General features: G+C 47.9%; 1 protein-coding gene across 1 annotated transcript in view; it reads left to right on the top strand.

Moving 5' to 3' along the window:
* LOC129714140 (SPARC-related modular calcium-binding protein 1-like) overlaps window positions 1–18,424 on the top strand; it is a 73,391-nt gene that overhangs the window by 30,382 nt on the left and 24,585 nt on the right. The window contains exons 3-11 of the mRNA XM_055663629.1: window positions 2,586–2,698; window positions 3,536–3,635; window positions 5,056–5,112; window positions 7,222–7,299; window positions 9,250–9,318; window positions 10,179–10,371; window positions 11,738–11,820; window positions 12,756–12,852; window positions 12,942–13,189. Of these exons, the coding sequence (XP_055519604.1) occupies window positions 2,586–2,698; window positions 3,536–3,635; window positions 5,056–5,112; window positions 7,222–7,299; window positions 9,250–9,318; window positions 10,179–10,371; window positions 11,738–11,820; window positions 12,756–12,852; window positions 12,942–13,189 (1,038 nt within the window). The remainder of the gene's footprint in view (window positions 1–2,585; window positions 2,699–3,535; window positions 3,636–5,055; window positions 5,113–7,221; window positions 7,300–9,249; window positions 9,319–10,178; window positions 10,372–11,737; window positions 11,821–12,755; window positions 12,853–12,941; window positions 13,190–18,424) is intronic.

An 18,424-nucleotide genomic window follows, 5' to 3' on the forward strand; every position in this document is an offset into this window, starting at 1 on the left:
GCGAGGAGGCATCTCCTCAGTCAGAGGATGTTCTTCCTGTGACCACGTGGGTTTTCTCCGGTTCTCCGGTTTCAACCTACACTCCAAAGGCGTGCAGGTGTCCTGTCAATGTACCTGCTAGGAGCGGAATTAGGCCATTCGGCCCATCAAGTCTATTCCACCATTCAGTCAAGGCTGATCTATCTCCCTCCTAACACCATTCTCCTGCCTTCTCCCCCGAATGCCCACATCCCCCGAATGCCCACATCCCCCGAATGCAGGCAAATGCAATTACTTGGTCGGCATGGGCAAGGTGGGCCGAAGGGCCTGTATCTGTGCTGTATAGCTCTGAATATGAACTTTGACTTGCATCTTACCTTTTGACCATTTGTTTTAATATTCTCCCAGGTCCTTGAGTATCAAATTCTGTCTGATTCTGTCATTTGAAACCATCTCGATGTTTTTGTTCCTTTAAGGTTGTGAAATAAGTGCCGTGCCTGACATGATGAGAAAGAAAATGACCGCAATCTAAATGTATCTTAATTCTGAAATTCCTTTTCGTCAATGCCATCTCATATTTCTTCCAAGAATTTGAGTCAACTGAAGACTCAAATTTGCGTACAGTTTTGGTCTCCAAATCTGAGGAAGGACATTATTGCCATAGAGGGAGTGCAGAGACGGTTCACCAGACTGATTCCTGGGATGTCAGGACTGTCTTGAGGAAAGACTGGATAGACTTGGTTTATACTCTCTAGAATTTAGGAGATTGAGAGGGGATCTTATAGAAACTTACAAAATTCTTAAGGGGTTGGACAGGCTAGATGCAGGAAGATTGTTCCCGATGTTAGGGAAGTCCAGGACAAGGGGTCACAGCTTAAGGATAAGGGGGAAATCCTTTAAAACCGAGATGAGAAGAACTTTTTTCACACAGAGAGTGGTGAATCTCTGGAACTCTCTGCCACAGAGGGTAGTTGAGGCCAGTTCATTGGCTATATTTAAGAGGGAGTTAGATGTGGCCCTTGTGGCTAAGGGGATCAGGGGGTATGGAGAGAAGGCAGGTACGGAATACTGAGTTGGATGATCAGCCATGATCATATTGAATGGCGGTGCAGGCTCGAAGGGCCGAATGGCCTCTACTGCTGCACCTAATTTCTATGTTTCTATGTAAGACCAGTCTTCTCCTTGGCTCATTATTGAACCGACCTCTTGTTTAGTTTAGAGATACAGCGTGGAAACAGGCCCTTCGGCCCACCGAGTCCTTCTGAACCTTCTGAATTTTGTAGTCGGCAGGGCAGTACTCTGCCCATCGCCAACTTGGACAATTTTACATTTACACCAAGCCCATTAATCCAAGCGAATTAACCTACAAACCTGTACATAGAAACATAGAAACATAGACATTAGGTGCAGGAGTAGGCCATTCGGCCCTTCGCGCCTGCACCGCCATTCAATATGATCATGGCTGATCATCCAACTCAGTATCCCGTACCTGCCTTCTCTCCATACCCCCTGATCCCCTTAGCCACCAGGGCCACATCTAACTCCCTCTTAAATATAGCCAATGAACTGGCCGCAACTATCCTCTGTGGCAGAGAGTTCCAGAGATTCACCACTCTCTGCGTTCAAAAAGTTCTTCTCATCCGGTTTTAAAGGATTTCCCCTTATCCTTAAGCTGTGACCCCTTGTCCTGGACTTCCCTAACATCGGGAACAATCTTCCTGCATCTAGCCTGTCCAACCCCTTAAGAATTTTGTAAGTTTCTATAAGATCCCCTCTCAATCTTCTAAATTCTAGAGAGTATAAACCAAGTCTATCCAGTCTTTCTTCATAAGACAGTCCTGACATCCCAGGAATCAGTCTGGTGAACCGTCTCTGCACTCCCTCTATGGCTTTGGAGTGTGGGAGGAAACCGAAGATCTCGGAGAAAACCCACGCAGGTCGCGGGGAGAACGTGCAAACTCCGTACAGACAGCACCCGTAGTCGGGATCGAACCCGGGTCTCTGGCGCTGCATTTTGCTGTAAGGCAGCAACTCTACCGCTGTGCCACCGTGTCCGCACCGACCAGCGATCCCCGCTCACTAATATGGCCCTGTCCCACTTAGGAAACCCGAACGGAAACCTCTGGAGACTTTGTGCCCCAACCAAGGTTTCCGTGCGGTTCCCGGAGGTTTTTGTCAGTCTCCCTACCTGCTTCCACTACCTGCAACCTCCGGCAACCACCTGCAACCTCCGGGAACCTTGGGTGGGGCGCAAAGTCTCCAGAGGTTTCCGTTCAGGTTTCCTAAGTGGGACAGGGGCATTACACTACCCTACACACACTAGGGACAATTTTACATTTACACCAAGCCAATTAACCTACAAACCTGCACGACTTTGGAGTGTGGGAGGAAACTGAAGATCTCGGAGAAAACCCACGCAGGTCACGGGGAGAACGTGCAAACTCCGTACAGACAGCACCCGTGGTCGGGATGGATCCTGGGTCTCTGGCGCTGTGAGGCAGCAGCTCTACCCGCTCCCCTGTCGATCGACCAACCCTAGAGATTGCTGTAATGATGGGAGAGGCTGTGAATGCAGGGACACTAAACGAGGTCTCTCTGTCTTTCAGACAGGGCTAAAGTAAGATGCCAGGAAGACCGGGCCCAGGCACTGGCTCAGACTCGGAAGGCTACGGACTCCATCATCGTACCAGAATGTAATGAGGACGGTACCTTTGCACAGGTAATGTGGCTGCTGGGTTAACATACGATGAGCGCTTGATGCCCCTGGGCCTGCAGAAGGATGAGGGGCCCCCTCATTGAAACTTCCCGAATAGTGAAAGGCCTAGATAGAGTGGAAGTGGAGATGATGTTTCCACTAGTGGGAGAGTCTAGGACCAGAGGGCACAACCTCCGAATTCAAGGACGTTCCTTCAAGTCAAGTCAAGTCACATTTATTTATATAGCACATTTAAAAAACAACTCTCGTTGGCCAAAGTGCTTTACATTTGTTATAAGACTAGTATAAACAAACAGACTACATACATATATACATATAGCCCTCGCTCAGTGGACGTCAGGAAAGGCTTGGGAGTATAGATAAGATTTTAGTCTGGACTTGAAGGAGTCGATGGAGGGGGCAGTTCTGATGGGAAAGGGGATGCTGTTCCACATCCACCACAAATAACAGATAATGGGTTATTAATAATCAGAGTTTTGTCCGAGCCAGGTTTAATAGCCTGATGGCTGTGGGAAAGTAGCTATTCCTGAACCTGGTTGTTGCAGTCTTCAGGCTCCTGTACCTTCTACCTGAAGGTAGCAGGGAGATGAGTGTGTGGCCAGGATGGTGTGGGTCCTTGATGATACTGCCAGCCTTTTTGAGGCAGCGACTGCGATAGATCCCCTCGATGGAAAAAAGAGTGAAATCTCTTCCATACTTTGTTCTCCCGCAGTCGGGGGCCTCGAGCCTTCCGTTGACGGGGGGCGATCTTGGCTCCCGTAGCCAGTGGTTGCGCCCTCCGCGTTGGGGCTCCGACCACTTATGACCTTGTGGCTCACGCCTTCGTCTCTGCTTTAATAGGTTCAGTGCCACAAGTTGACAGGATACTGCTGGTGCGTAACACCAGAGGGGAAACCAGTCAGCGGATCATCAGTCCACAACCAGACTCCAACCTGCTCAGGTACCACACGTGCTCAAGTCAAGTCAACAGTCAAGTCAAGAGAGTTTATTGTCATGTGTCCCGGATAGGACAATGAAATTCTTGCTTTGCTTCAGCACAACAGAACACAGTAGGCATGAATACAGAACAGATCAGCGTGTCCATATAGAAACATAGAAAATAGGTGCAGGAGTAGGCCATTCGGCCCTTCGAGCCTGCACCGCCATTCAATATGATCATCCAACTCAGTATCCCATCCCTGCCTTCTCTCCATACCCCCTGATCCCTTTAGCCACAAGGGCCACATCTAACTCCCTCTTAAATATAGCCAATGAACTGTGGCCTCAACTGCCTTCTGTGGCAGAGAGTTCCACAGATTCACCACTCTCTGTGTGAAAAATGTTTTCCTCATCTCAGTCCCGAAAGATTTCCCTCTTATCCTTAAACTGTGTGACCCCTTGTTCTGGACTTCCCCAACATCGGGAATAATCTTCCTGCATCTAGCCTGTCCAACCCCTTAAGAATATACCATTATATAAATATATACGCACACGAATAAATAAACTGATAAAGTGCAAATAACAGATAATGGGTTATTAATGTTCAGAGTTTTGTCCGAGCCAGGTTTAATAGCCTGATGGCTGTGGGGAAGTAGCTATTCCTGAACCTGGACGTTGCAGTCTTCAGGCTCCTGTACCTTCTACCTGAAGGTAGCGGGGAGATGAGTGTGTGGCCAGGATGGTGTGGGTCCTTGATGTCCCTGCCAGCCTTTTTGAGCCAAGATAGACACAAAAAGCTGGAGTAACTCAGCGGGTGAGGCAGCATCTCTGGAGAGAAGGAATGGGCTGTGTTTTAAACTGAGTAAATAATAATATTAATAATAATAATAATATATTTTATTGTCTGCACAGAAGTGCAACGAGATTTGGTACGCAGCTTCCATCCGATGTCATAACTTAAATAACATTTAAGTTTTAATAACATTTAAATTTAGATTTAGATATCCCGAGATGTCTTGGTAGCAGGTAAAGACCTGTCGTGGACCAAGCACCTTGAAATGTATTGGAAGGAACGGCAGATGCTGGTTTACACCAAAGGTAGACACAAAGTGCTGGAGTAACTCAGTGGGTCAGGCAGCATCTCTGGAGAGAAGGAATAGGTGACGTTTCGGAACGACACCCTCCTTCAGACATGAAACATCGCCCATTCCTTCTCTCCAGAGATGCTGCCTGACTCGCTGAGTTATTTCAGCATTTTGTGTCTTCTCCTTTCTTGCAAATTGCCTGTTGAAGTTTTTTCCTGCTTCAGACCAGTCAACTGGGTAGTGGGTGGAATAGACAGTTGATGCTGGAGTAGCCTAGCAGGACAGGCAGCATCTCTGGATAGATATTACTAACCTCATTAGGAGAGTCTTTTCAATCATTTTCTTCTCTGATCCCAGAACAAGGCATCAAGCTCCGAGCTACGAGAAGAACAATGACTCGTAACAAAGGCACGGGTAGGTACCTGCTGGTGTGTACTTGCCATCCACGCTGCATCTTGTAGTGGCCAACGCATGCTACTGAGTTAACAAATTAAATAGTTGTAGCTGGGGAGTGAATGGGTAATAGAATTGAAACAAGCTGTCAAATGTATTTGGGAAGAGGGAGGAGAGGGGGAGGAGAGAGGGAGGAGGGAGGGAGGGGGGGGGGAAAGGGAGAGGGAGAGGGACTGAGAGAGAGACTGAAAGAGAGACTGAGAGAGAGATGAGAGATGAGAGAGAGAATGAACGAGAGAGACGAGAGAGAGAGAGAGGGACGAGAGAGAGAGAGAGGGAGAGAGAGAGTTGTACGCACGTATGTACGCACACACTAATTGACATTAACTGACACTAAGAAATTAATATTGAATTGCTTTTTTTAAAATATTTTATTTTATTAGAAGTAAGTACAGTCATATGGCACCAAAGTGCCTAATATATATTTTCATATATGATTTCACTTTTGTAATATTGAATTGGTAAACTTGCTATTGTGTTGCACTGCTTACAGCTGCAAGAACGTGTAGCATCAATAAAGGGCTATAGGCCTATTGCGAGTTTATGTACAGGAACATATCTATCCATGCACTGTATACTTGTATTTATACTTATGCATTTTAAATATGTATGTCATGTTTTATACTTTGGCAATATAACAATGTTTTTATCATGCCAATGAAGTTTTTAAATTGAAATTGAATTGAGAGAGAGGGTTGAGAGAGAGACGAGAGAGAGATGAGAGAGAGAGTTGAGAGACGAGAGAGGGAGAGAAAGAGAGAGAGAGAGCCTTGAGAGATGAGAGAGGGAGAGAGAGAGACTGAGAGAGAGAGACTTGTACAAAGAGCATTCCACATGCCCACACACACACACAAAGGCAAACATAACTCGACCCAGAAGTGCATTCTGGTGGGGAACGTTCTCTCCGCCACCTTCTCAATAGAGGGCGGTCAACTAGTGATCGGTGTCTTACTTGTGGTTGAGCATTTGAGACGAGGAACGGCTCTTAAGGCGGAGACGGTGAGCCCCTGGGGAACTGCTTCCTCAGCCACCTAATGACCGGGTTTGCAAATCTCCTTGCAAATTGTGTAGGAGGCAACTACAAACTGAAGGCAGACAAAAGAAGCTGGAACAACTCAGCGGGACAGGCAGCATCCCTGGAGAGAAGGAATGGGTAACACTTTGGTTCGAGACCCTTCTTCCGACCGAGAGTTGGGGGAGAGGGAAACGAGAGATGGAGACGGCGATGTAGAGAGATATCGAACAAATGAATGAAAGATATGCAAAAAAAAGTAGCAATAATAAAGGCCATTGTAATCTGGAAGTGTGCGTTTACACACTTCGATACCTTTTGCCCGATGGGAGAGGGGGGGGGAAAGGGAGTGGCCGGGGTGCACTCATGTTCTTTTTATATATTGAACGATGTTTGTGTTTGTTTCACTATTATAGATGGATGGATAGATAGATGGATAGATAGATGGATAGATAGATAGATATAGATAGATAGATAGATGGATGGATGGATAGATAGATGGATGGATGGATGGATGGATGGATAGATAGATGGATAGATAGATAGATGGATAGATAGATGGATAGATAGATGGATAGATAGATAGATAGATAGATAGATAGATAGATAGATGGATAGATAGATGGATAGATAGATGGATAGATGGATGGATAGATGGATGGATAGATGGATGGATAGATGGATGGATAGATGGATGGATGGATGGATAGATGGATAGATGGATAGATAGATAGATAGATAGATAGATAGATAGATAGATAGATAGATAGCCTTTATTGTCATTCAGACCGAAGTCTGAACGAAATTGCAGCAGTCATACATATAATACAATGAAAACAACAATAAACACATATATCCACCCAGCATCTCCTCACTGTGATGGAGGCAAAAGTCTTAGGTCTTATGCTACAGACTGTGTTTAAAGACCTGTGGTGCTGCTGCAAGTAAGAATTCCATTGTTCTGTTTTGGTACATAGGAGAAATAAGACACTCTTGACCCTTGTTAGCTCAAAAGAAACTTCCAGCTGGGTTTTCTGACTGGATTCTCACCCAAACAGGTGGAGCAGTGGATGGTCCCAAGCAGAAACCAGCGGAGGAGAAGCATAAAGATGCCCTTCTGACCTCCAAAAATCCAGGTGAGTTACTTGCGATTTCTCCATCAGTTGGAGTGACGACACAAGGAACTGCAGACGCTGCAATCTTGAGCAAACACAAAGTACTGGAGGAACTCAGCGGGTCAGGCAGCATCTGACCAGCACCAGGCAGCAATTAGGTGTCGTCTTTCCGCTGACTGGTTAGCACGCAACAAAAGCTTTTCACTGTACCTTTGTACACGTGACAATCAATGACAATCAATAGACAATAGGTGCAGGAGTAGAGGCCGTTCGGCCCTTCGAGCCAGCACCGCAATTCACTGTGATCATGGCTGATCATCCCCAATCAGTACCCAGTTCCTGCCTTCTCCCCATATCCCCTGACTCCACTATCTTCAAGAGCCCTATCTTGAAAGTATCCAGAGAACCGGCCTCCACAGAGAATTCCACAGACTAAACTGAACCATTCCACTCCAAAGACGTACAGGTTTGCAGGTTAATTGGCTTAGTAAATGTAAAAGAAATGTCCCTAGAGGGTGCAGGATTGTATTAATTTGCAGGGATCGCTGGTCGGCACGGAGCCGGTGGGCCGAAGGGCCTGTTTCCATGCTGTATCTCTGAACTAAACTAAACCTAACTAAACTAAACGAGTCTCGAATACAATCAAGCCATCTACAGTGCGCAGATCTGGGCTGCATCCATAACTCCAGCACGATGTTTTATGCTCAAGGTTCAAGCCCTGTGAAAGAAGGGGTTTCTTCCTCATTCTTCACCTTCTGAAGAAGTGGACATCGCGAAAAGCTTACTCGGTGTACATGGACCTTGTACCAGCCTGGAGACTGAATATCCCCTAGTGCCTGCCAGAAGCAAGCTAACATGCACCCAGTCTCTGTGTGACTGCATTTTCTAGTCCCTGTTCATCATCACCATCGTTAAAAACATTAGCGACGCAGTGGTTTTTCCTCATTTTGTTCCTGTGTGGAAGAAAAAAAAAATTCCACACAGAGAGTGGTGAATCTGTGGAATTCTCTGCCACAGAAACTAGTTGAGGCCACAATTCGTTGGCTATATTTAAGAGGGAGTTAGATGTGGCCCTTGTGGCTAAAGGGATCGGGGGTTATGGAGAGAAGGCAGGTACAGGATACTGATTGTGGATGATCAGCCATGATCATATCGAATGGCGGTGCAGGCTCGAAGGGCCGAATGGCCTCTACTCCTGCACCTATTTTCTATGTTTCTATGTTGGGGAAGTCCAGAACAAGGGGTCACAGTTTAAGGATAAGGAGGAAGTCTTTTAGGACCGAGATGAGAAAATCATTTTTTTACACAGAGAGTGGTGAATCTGTGGAATTCTCTGCCACAGAAGGTAGTTGAGGCCACAGTTCATTGGCTGTATTTAAGAGGGAGTTAGATGTGGCCCTTGTGGCTAAAGGGATCAGGGGGTCGAATGACCTACTCCTGCACCTATTTTCTATGTTTCTATCAGCGGGACAGGCAGCATCTCTGGAGAGAAGGAATGGGTGACATTTCGGGTCTCTCCAGAGATGCTGCCTGTCCCGCTGAGGTCCTCCAGCTTTTCGTGTCTTATCAAAGGTTTGGATGGAGATGGGTCAATTGAAGGCAACTGGGACTAGCCCAGAATGCCAACTTGGTTTTGGGTCGAGATCCTTCTATGTTTCTATGTTTCTATGCCTCTCAGTCCTACCCCTTATTATTAAACTGTGACCCCTGGTTCTGGACTCACCCCCCAACTTTGTTCCTCCTGCATTTTGTCTTGTTTACTGGAGATTCTAGCATCTGCAGTTCTTTGTGGATTTCCCATATGGTGGATGGAAGCGAAGATTTCAAAACTGGTTCATTTGACCGTCTTGGAGAATTCGCCGCTCGGTCTTCGAAATAAAGATTGTGTAGAGGGGTAAGGGAAGGAGTGAGTGGCCCAAGGGGGCAGAGAGACTGTCTCCCACCTTATAACATCCTGAATTTCTTCTGCAGAGCTGACTTACCCGGCCCTCTGGTTCCTGTTCATCAGAGATGCCAAGTCCAACCGCAGCACCAAGCTGGGTGAGTGTGTAATTCGTCACAATAGATTATAGGTGCAGGAGTAGAGGCCATTCGGCCCTTCGAGCCAGCACCGCCATTCAATGTGATGGTATGGCAACTGCTCTGTCTCCGACCGGAAGGCATTGCAGAGGGTGGTGAAAATTGCCCAACGCATCACCGGTTCCTCGCTCCCCTCCATTGAGTCTGTCCAAAGCAAGCGCTGTCTGCGGAGGGCGCTCAGCATCGCCAAGAATTGCAGATGCTGGTTTACAAATAAGGACAAAGTACTGGATAATTCAGGTTAACAATATGGGAAAATTTAAAAAAAGACCCAGAGTGCTGGAGTAACTCAATGGTCCAGGCAGCATCTCAGGAGAATTTGGACAGGTGACTCATTAGGTTGGGATCTCGCTGAGTTAAATGCCCCTGTCCCACTTAGGAAACCTGAACGGAAACCTCTGGAGATTTTGCACCCAACCCAAGGTTTCCGTGCGGTTCCCGGAGGTTGCAGGTGGTTGCCAGAGGTTGCAGGTGGTTTGCCGGAGGTTGCAGGTGGTTGCCGGAGGTTGCAGGTGGTTGCCGGAGGTTGCAGGTGGTTGCCGGAGGTTGCAGGTAGTGGAAGCAGGTAGGGAGACTGACAAAAACCTCCGGGAACCGCACGGAAACCTTGGGTGGGTCGCAAAGTCTCCAGAGGTTTCCGTTCAGGTTTCCTAAGTGGGACAGGGGCATAAATACTCAGCAACTCCTTCTCTCCAGAGATGCTGCCTGTCCCGCCGAGTTCGTCCAGTTTGTTAGTGTCTATCTAAAAGCCGGCATCTGCAGTTCCCTTCCCACGCGTGGAGTTGAGCATTTACCCGTGTGCTTTCTCGTCCCGCCGTTAGACCAGCCGGTGTCGTGCGAGCAGGAGCGGCACGCTGCCATCGAGGAGGCGAAGCAGCATCAGTACGAGGGTGCGTTTGTGCCGCAGTGCAGCTCCGCGGGTCTGTACAGGGAGGTACAGTGCCACCAAGCCACCGGTTACTGCTGGTGTGTGCAGGTCAACACCGGACACCCGATTCAAGGCACCACGGCACGGTGAGCGGGCACGCACGTCGGCATGGCGGGGACGGGGGGAGATCTTGTATCACGACCGACAGAGTGAACAGTCGTTGCTCTGATGCTTGGGTCGGGTCGGGTTAGATTAGTTGAAGGGCCTGTCCCACATGGGCGTTATTTGCGCGTCTTTTACGAGACATCATTGTCTCGTCACGACGCCTGACGTGACGTGCATACGTGATGCGTACATTACGCGCGTATGGTTCGTGGTGATGTAGGCTTTCGGGATTCACAAAATCTTCGTGCCCCACCTGCGTGACACGCAATTTACTTCTTCTTGCGTGTGGCGTGCACAGCCTAAAGTTGTCGGACAACTTAGAACCATAGAAACATAGACAATAGGTGCAGGAGTAGAGGCCCTTCAGCCCTTCGAGCCTGCACCATTCGCCATTCAATATGATCATGGCTGATCACCCAACTCAGTATCCTGTACCTGCCTTCTCTCCATACCCCCTGATCCCTTTATCCACAAGGGCCACATCTAACTCCCTCTTAAATATAGCCAATGAACTGTGTGGCCTCAACTACCTTCTGTGGCAGAGAGTTCCACAGATTCACCACTCTCTGTGTGAATTTTCTTTTTCTCATCTCGGTCCTAAAAGATTTCCCCTTTATCCTTAAACTGTGTGACCCCTTGTTCTGGACTTCCCCAACATCGGGAACAATCTTCCTGCATCTAGCCTGTCCAACACCTTAAGAATTTTGTAAGTTTCTATAAGATCCCCGCTCAATCTTCTAAATTCTAGCGCGTACAAGCCGAGTCTATCCAGTCTTTCTTCATATGAAAGTCCTGACATCCCAGGACTTATGGTATTTGATTGGGCACGCCAAGTTGATTGCATGCGTTGAAACAGGGCGGACCACGTGAAGGTTGCAATCTCCCACCCTGCGCAGATAATGCCCAAGTGGGACAGGCCCTTTAGTTTGCAGACACAGAGCGGAAACAGGCCCTTCGGCCCACCGTGTCCGACATACTAGCACCACCCTACACACACTAGGGACAATTTAACATTCACACAAAGCCAATTAACTTACAAACCTGTACGTCTTTGGAGTGTGGGAGGAAACCGAAGATCTCGGAGAAAACCCACGGGGAGAACGTACAAACTCCGTACAGACAGCGCCCGTAGTCGGGATCGAACCCGGGTCTCTGACGCTGTGAGGCAGCAAGTCTAACACTGCGCCATCGTGCCGCTAATGATGCAGGCGTGATGGAGGGAGTTGGGCTCCATCTTGCATCCTATCTATTGGCAAACTAGTGGGAGAATCCAGCCCTGAAGTCACACTGAGATCTGACATCCACTTGGAGGCCAACCAGGCTACAACTCTGCTCTTATCCCTGCAGCAACCAGACCCCCAACTGCGGGAGTGGTGCTCGGTCCAAGATCGCGGAGATGGGCCCCCTCTTCAGGGACAGGAAGCTCCAGGGTAAGTAGTGGTTCCGTCAGCATCTTGTCCAAGGATGCGGAGAAGGTGCAGAGGAGATGTTTGGATGATGGGACCTGGAATAGAGTGGACATGGAGTACTAGGAGGGCCTGGGACCACAGGACACAGCCTCAGAATAAAAGGACATGGCTTCACAATGGAGATAGGGAGGAGCTTCTATAGCCCGAGGGTGGTGAATCTGTGGAATTCATAGAAACATAGAAAACAGGTGCAGGAGTAGGCCATTCGGCCCTTCGAGCCAGCACCGCCATTCAATATGATCATGGCTGATCATCCAACTCAGTATCCCATCCCTGCCTTCTCTCCATACCCCCTGATGCCTTTAGCCACAAGGGCCACATCTAACTCCCTCTTAAATATAGCCAATGAACTGTGGCCTCAACTACCTTCTTTGGCAGAGAATTCCACAGATTCACCACTCTCTGTGTAAAAAATGATTTTCTCATCTTGGTCCTAAAAGATTTCCCTCTTATCCTTAAACTGTGACACCTTGTTCTGGACTTCCCCAACATCGGGAACAATCTTCCTGCATCTAGCCTGTCCAACCCCTTAAGAATTTTGTAAGTTTCTATAGGATGCAAGTGAAATGAATTTGCCAGCAGCGGTACAATTAAAAAAAATGCCCTTGACTCCGTTAGCCCTAAGAGCTAAATCTAACTCTCTCTTGAAAACATCCAGTGAATTGGCCTCCACTGCCTTCTGTGGCAGAGAATTCCACAGATTCGCAACTCCCTGGTTGAAAAGGTTTTTCCTCGTCTCAGTCCTAAATGGCCGAACCCCTTATTCTGAAGAAGGGTCACCCATCCCTTCTCTCCAGAGATGCTGCCTGTCCCGCTGAGTTACTCCAGTATGTAGTGTCCACCTTCGATATTGGGGAGAGCGTGGCTTTGACCAGCTGGTGTTTGGTGTGTTACAGGTTGCCCAGGTGGCAAGAAGACTGAGTTTGTCACCGGACTGCTGAAGTCCCTCGTTATGGACATGGCCCAGGCTGGCTCCCATCTAACGTGGACGAGGTACACTTCGCTTGCGATGAACGTGATCGGCGCAGTGAATGGTCCTCCGTGCTTGCTAAAGGCCGCGCGTCTTCTCTGTTTCCCCGCAGCGTGGCGGAAAGATCGGCCGGCTTTATGCTGCAAGACCGCGCCATTCGCTGGTACTTTGGCCGGCTGGACAAGGACCTCAACGACGAGATCTCCGAGAAGGAGCTGAGGACCCTCAAGGTCTACCTGAGGAAAAAGGCAACGCCCAGAAGGTGCACCAGGAAGTTCATTGAATACTGCGACCTCAACGGCAGCAAGTCCATTTCACTGCACGAGCTGAAGGGCTGCTTGGGATACATCAAAAGCAGAAGTAGGTCAAAGTTTTCATAACTGTCTGTCCTCATGTACCTCAGGGTTAAGGATGCTGAAAAGGTGCGCAATAAGTTCAATAAGAGATATGTTGATATGAGTTCCAGGACAGAATTAGGCCATTTGGCCATCAAGTTCAATTCAATTTATTTGTCATTTGGACCCCTTGAGGTCCAAACGAAATGACGTTTCTGCAGCCATACATTACAAACATAATTTACATAAACATCCATCACATTGCTGTGATGGAAGGCCAAAAAAACTTATCTCTCCACTGCACTCTCCCCCCCGATGACAGAGTCAAAGTCAAAGCCCCCGGCTGGCGATGGCGATTGTCCCACGGCCATTAAAGCCACGCCGGGTGGTGCGAGGTCGCACACCGGTTCTTGATGTTAGAGCCCCCGGCGTGCGCTCGCAGAGTCCCGCGGCCATTCCAAGCCGCGCGGGGCGGTGCTGTAAGGCCCCGCTCCAGGAGCTCTTCGACCCCGCAACTTGGGCGGGAGAAGTCGCCGTTGCGGGAGCCCTGAAAAGCGGTCTCCCTCCAGGGACCCGCGGGCTCCCGGTGCCGCCGTCCACCAGACCCGCAGTTGCAGCCTCCGAATCTCCGGAGGTCGGGCCGCAGCAGCAGCAGCAGCGCTCCACCACCGCTCCACCCGCTCTGGACTCGGCCAGCTCCGCGACGGTGAGGTGAGTCGTCGGCACCAGAGTCCCCGGTCTTCTCCTGTTGGAGGCCGCTCCTCATTGCAGCCCAACGACAACGGAGACCCGACAAAGAAAAGTCTACTCCGCCATTCAATCATTCATCACACTCTCCCCAATATCGAATATGGACACTAAATACTGGAGTAACTCAGCGGGACAGGCAGCATCTCTGGGGAGAAGGAATGGGTGACCCTTCTTCAGAATAAGGGGTTCGGTCATTTAGGACTGAGACGAGGAAAAACCTTTTCAGCCAGGGAGTTGCGAATCTGTGGAATTCTCTGCCACAGAAGGCAGTGGAGGCCAATTCACTGGATGTTTTCAAGAGAGAGTTAGATTTAGCTCTTAGGGCTAACAGAGTCATCATCCATCCATGATCAGTCCATCCCTCTCAACCCATTCTCCTGCCTTCTTCCCGTAAACATTGACATAGAAACATAGAAAATAGGTGCAGGAGGAGGCCATTCGGCCCTTCGAGCCAGCACCGCCATTCATTGTGATCACGGCTGATCGTCCCCTATCAATAACCCGTGCCTGCCTTCTCCCCATATCCCTTGACTCCACTAGCCCCTAGAGCTCTATCTAACTCTCTCTTAAATCCATCCAGTGACTTGGCCTCCACTGCCCTCTGTGGCAGGGAATTCCACAAATTCACAACTCTCTGGGTGAAAAAAGTTTTTTTCTCGCCTCAGTCTTAAATGGCCTCCCCTTCATTCTAAGATGCCCTTACTAATCAAGTTGATAGGTTCTAGGAGCAGAATTGGGCCATTCGGCCCATCAAGTCTACTCTGCCATTCAAAGGTGGCTGGTCTATCAATGGTCAACCCTATTGTTCTGCCTTTTCCGTGTAACCTTTGGCACCCTTAGTACCAAGTTAATGAGTTCTAGGGGCAGAATTAGGCCATTCGGCCCTACTCTGCCATGGCTGATCTATATATCCCTCTCTGCCCATTATCCTGCCTTCTCCCCGTAACCCTGGAGTATAATGTTTTTTTCATCAGTGTTTGGGGTTCTTGGTTCAGTGTGTGTTGTGGAGCCAGATATACATCTTTGAACATTGCAACTTCAATCCTCTCAACGTTCCCCGTTTGTTAATTACAATAAGGATACACAGTGACCACTCGCAAGATGTGGTGCGTAGAGTGGCATGTTAACCACCTCGTAAATCAACATGCCACAGGATTCCCATGAGTCGCGTCTGGTTGCAATAAGAGTGTGTATAATTAAGTGGGCATGAAATTAGTTCATTGTTGACACGTGGAACTGCAGATCCTGGTTTACAAAGAAAGGCACAAAGTGCTGGAGTAACTCGGAGGGCCAGGCGGCATCTGTGGAAGGAATGGAGTAAAATTAGTTCCAGTTCATAAGTTCATAAGTTTTAGAAGCAGGATTAGGCCCATCAAGTCTACTCTGCCATTCAATTGTGGCTGATCTATAGTTCCCTCTTAACCCCATTCACCTGCCTTCTCCCCATAGCTACAGACACCTTTTCTTTCAGAGGTAGAGGCTTGTTGGGGAGGGGGTGGGGAGAGGGGGGGGTGGTCAATTGGTAAACTGGATACCATCTCGTTCAACCGTTGACTTCTTCTGCTTATTTTTAGATTAATTTAGTTTTAGTTTAGAGACACATTGCGCGGAAACTGAAGGCACTGAATCTATAGTTCCCTCTTAACCCCATTCAAGTCCGCCCTAACTACAGCCACCTTTTTCTTTCCCCGCACACTAACCACTAACCTGACACACACTATTTTTAGGAGTTTACTTTTTACAGCGCAGAAGAAGGCATTTACGAACCAAGCACAATCCTACACCTAGGGACACTTTTTACATTTACACCAAGCCAATTACCCTATAAACCTGCACATCTTTGGAAGGTGAAGATCTCGGAGAAAACCCACGCAGGTCACGGGGAGAGCGTACAGACTCCACACAGACAGCACCCGTAGTCGGGATTGAACCCGGGTCTCCGGCGCTGTAAGGCAGCAACTCTACCACCGCACCAAAGGAGACAAAGTCTGTCCTTTGTCTGTGTAGGAATGAACTGCAGATGCTGGTTTAAACCGAAGATAGACACAAAAAGCTGGAGTAACTCAGCGGGACAGGCAGCATCTCTGGGGAAAAGGAATAGATGACGTTTTGGGTCGAGACCTTTCTTCAGACTGAGAGACAGGGGAGAGGGAAACGAGAGCTATAGATGGTGATATAGAGAGATGTGGAACAAATGAATGAAAGAAATACCAATATGTACTGATGATGAAGGAAACAGGCCATTGCTAGCTAGGGACTAGGTGAAAATGAGTTAAAGACAATGAAACTCAACAAGATGACTTTGAAGCTGGAACGACTTGTGTGGGGCGGGATAGGGAGAGGGAGGGGATTGAACAAGTTACTTAAAGTTAGAGAAAGCAAGATTCATACTTTTGGGTTGTAAGCAGCCCAAGTGAAAAATGTTTAAGAAGGAACTGCAGATGCTGGAAAATCGAAGGTAGACAAAAGTGCTGGAGAAACTCAGCGGGTGCAGCAGCATCTATGGAGGGATGGAAATAGGCAACGTTTCGGGCCGAAACCCTTCTTCCTTCGCTCCATAGATGCTGCTGCACCCGCTGAGTTTCTCCAGCACTTTTGTCTACCCAAGTGTAAAATGTACCGTGTTATGTTCTATGTCAGTCAACAAGTATATATACACACAATAAAACACAGATAATATATAATGATCAAAAATGCAATAATTTAATAACGGTAATACGAGCTGGAAAACTATAGTCTGCAGCGCCAGAGACAATCCGCTCTTGGGTGGTACGTCTGTCTGTCAATGGGATATAATCGGAGTGGTGAGTTTGTGGGCATCAGGAATTACTCAGGATCACTCGACATCTAGCTCAGCAAAGTACGTCTACAGCTCTGTGTACCATTGACAAGATGCCAGGGGGAGAAGCCCGAAGCACTAACCCTGCAACTAACGTTTGAATAAAACACAAAACTGTACAGCACCAGAACAGGCCCTTCGGCCCACAATGTCTCTGCTGAATATATGAATGAATGAATGAATGAATGATTGAATGATGAATGATTGAATGATTGAATGAATGATTGAATGATTGAATGATTGAATGATGATGAATGAATGAATGAATGAATGAAATGAATGAATGAATGAATGAATGCTTGAATGAATGAATGAATGAATGAATGAATGATTGATTGAATGATTGAAATTGAATGATTGATTGAATGAATGAATGATTGAATGAATGAATGAATGGATACTTTATTGTTACATGTCACAGTGAGATTCTTTGCATGCAAACACCCAAGGCATGCAAATAGTTGCTACATAAAGGGGGCTGACTATGTAACAAAGGGGTCGGGTACGTTTCGGCGCCTCCAGTTATAATATCTGTACTCATCAGAACCCTAACCCTAACCCTAACCCTAACCTCTGTAAATACCTCCAGATAAATAAAAGTGTTCCATGCTTCATAATACTCCGGGATAGTGAATTCCAGAGATTCATCACCCTCTGCAAGAAGTTCCTATGCCAAGGATATTGCAAGTGAGATCAGCTTTATGTTAACAACTTTGGAAATAGGTTTCCATTGGCCCACCGCTGTGGTACCCTAACCCTAACCCTAACCCTAACCCTAACTCTAACACCCCGAAACAGAGGCGCCGAAACGGCAGCGCCAAATGGTACCATTCCGGTAACAAAGTATCCCGCACCAATTCCTCCTTTGTTCCCTCACCCCCCTCGCCCCAGTAGGTTCACCTTTGTTCTCCCCCCCCCCCCCCCCCCCTCCGCCCGTCATGGCGGTTATCTTAAGTGAGTGTAGACCCCATGACTCTCAGTCTGGAGAAGGGTCTCGACCCGAAACGTCGCCCATTCCTTCTCTCCAGAGATGCTGCCTGACCCGCTGAGTTACTCCCGCTTTGTGTGTCTATCTTCGGTTTAAACCAGCACCTGCAGTTCCTTCCTGCACCATTTAGTTTATTCGTTTAGTTTGGTTTATTGTCAGGTGTAGCGAGGTACAGTGAAAAGCTACTGTTGCGTGCTAACTGACCAGCGATCCCCGCACATTAACACTAGCCTACACACACTAGGGACAATTTTACAATTGCACAAAGCCAATTAACCTACAGACCTGTACGTCTTTGGAGTACGGGAGGAAACTGAAGATCTCGGAGAAAACCCACGCAGGTCACGGGGAGAACGTACAAACTCTGTACAGACAGCACCTGTAGTTGGGATCGAGGAAGGACATTATTGCCATAGAGGGAGTGCAGAGACGGTTCACCAGACTGATTCCTGGGATGTCAGGACTGTCTTATGAAGAAAGACTGGATAGACTTGGTTTATACCCTTTAGAATTTAGAAGATTGAGAGGGGATCTTATAGAAACTTACAAAATTCTTAAGGGGTTGGACAGGCTAGATGCAGGAAGATTGTTCCCGATGTTGGGGGAAGTCCAGGACAAGGGGCCACAGCTTAAGGATAAGGGGGAAATCTTTTAAAACCGAGATGAGAAGAACTTTTTTCACA

Source organism: Leucoraja erinacea, chromosome 38 (assembly GCF_028641065.1).
Source record: "Leucoraja erinacea ecotype New England chromosome 38, Leri_hhj_1, whole genome shotgun sequence".
Classification (NCBI taxonomy): domain Eukaryota; kingdom Metazoa; phylum Chordata; class Chondrichthyes; order Rajiformes; family Rajidae; genus Leucoraja; species Leucoraja erinaceus.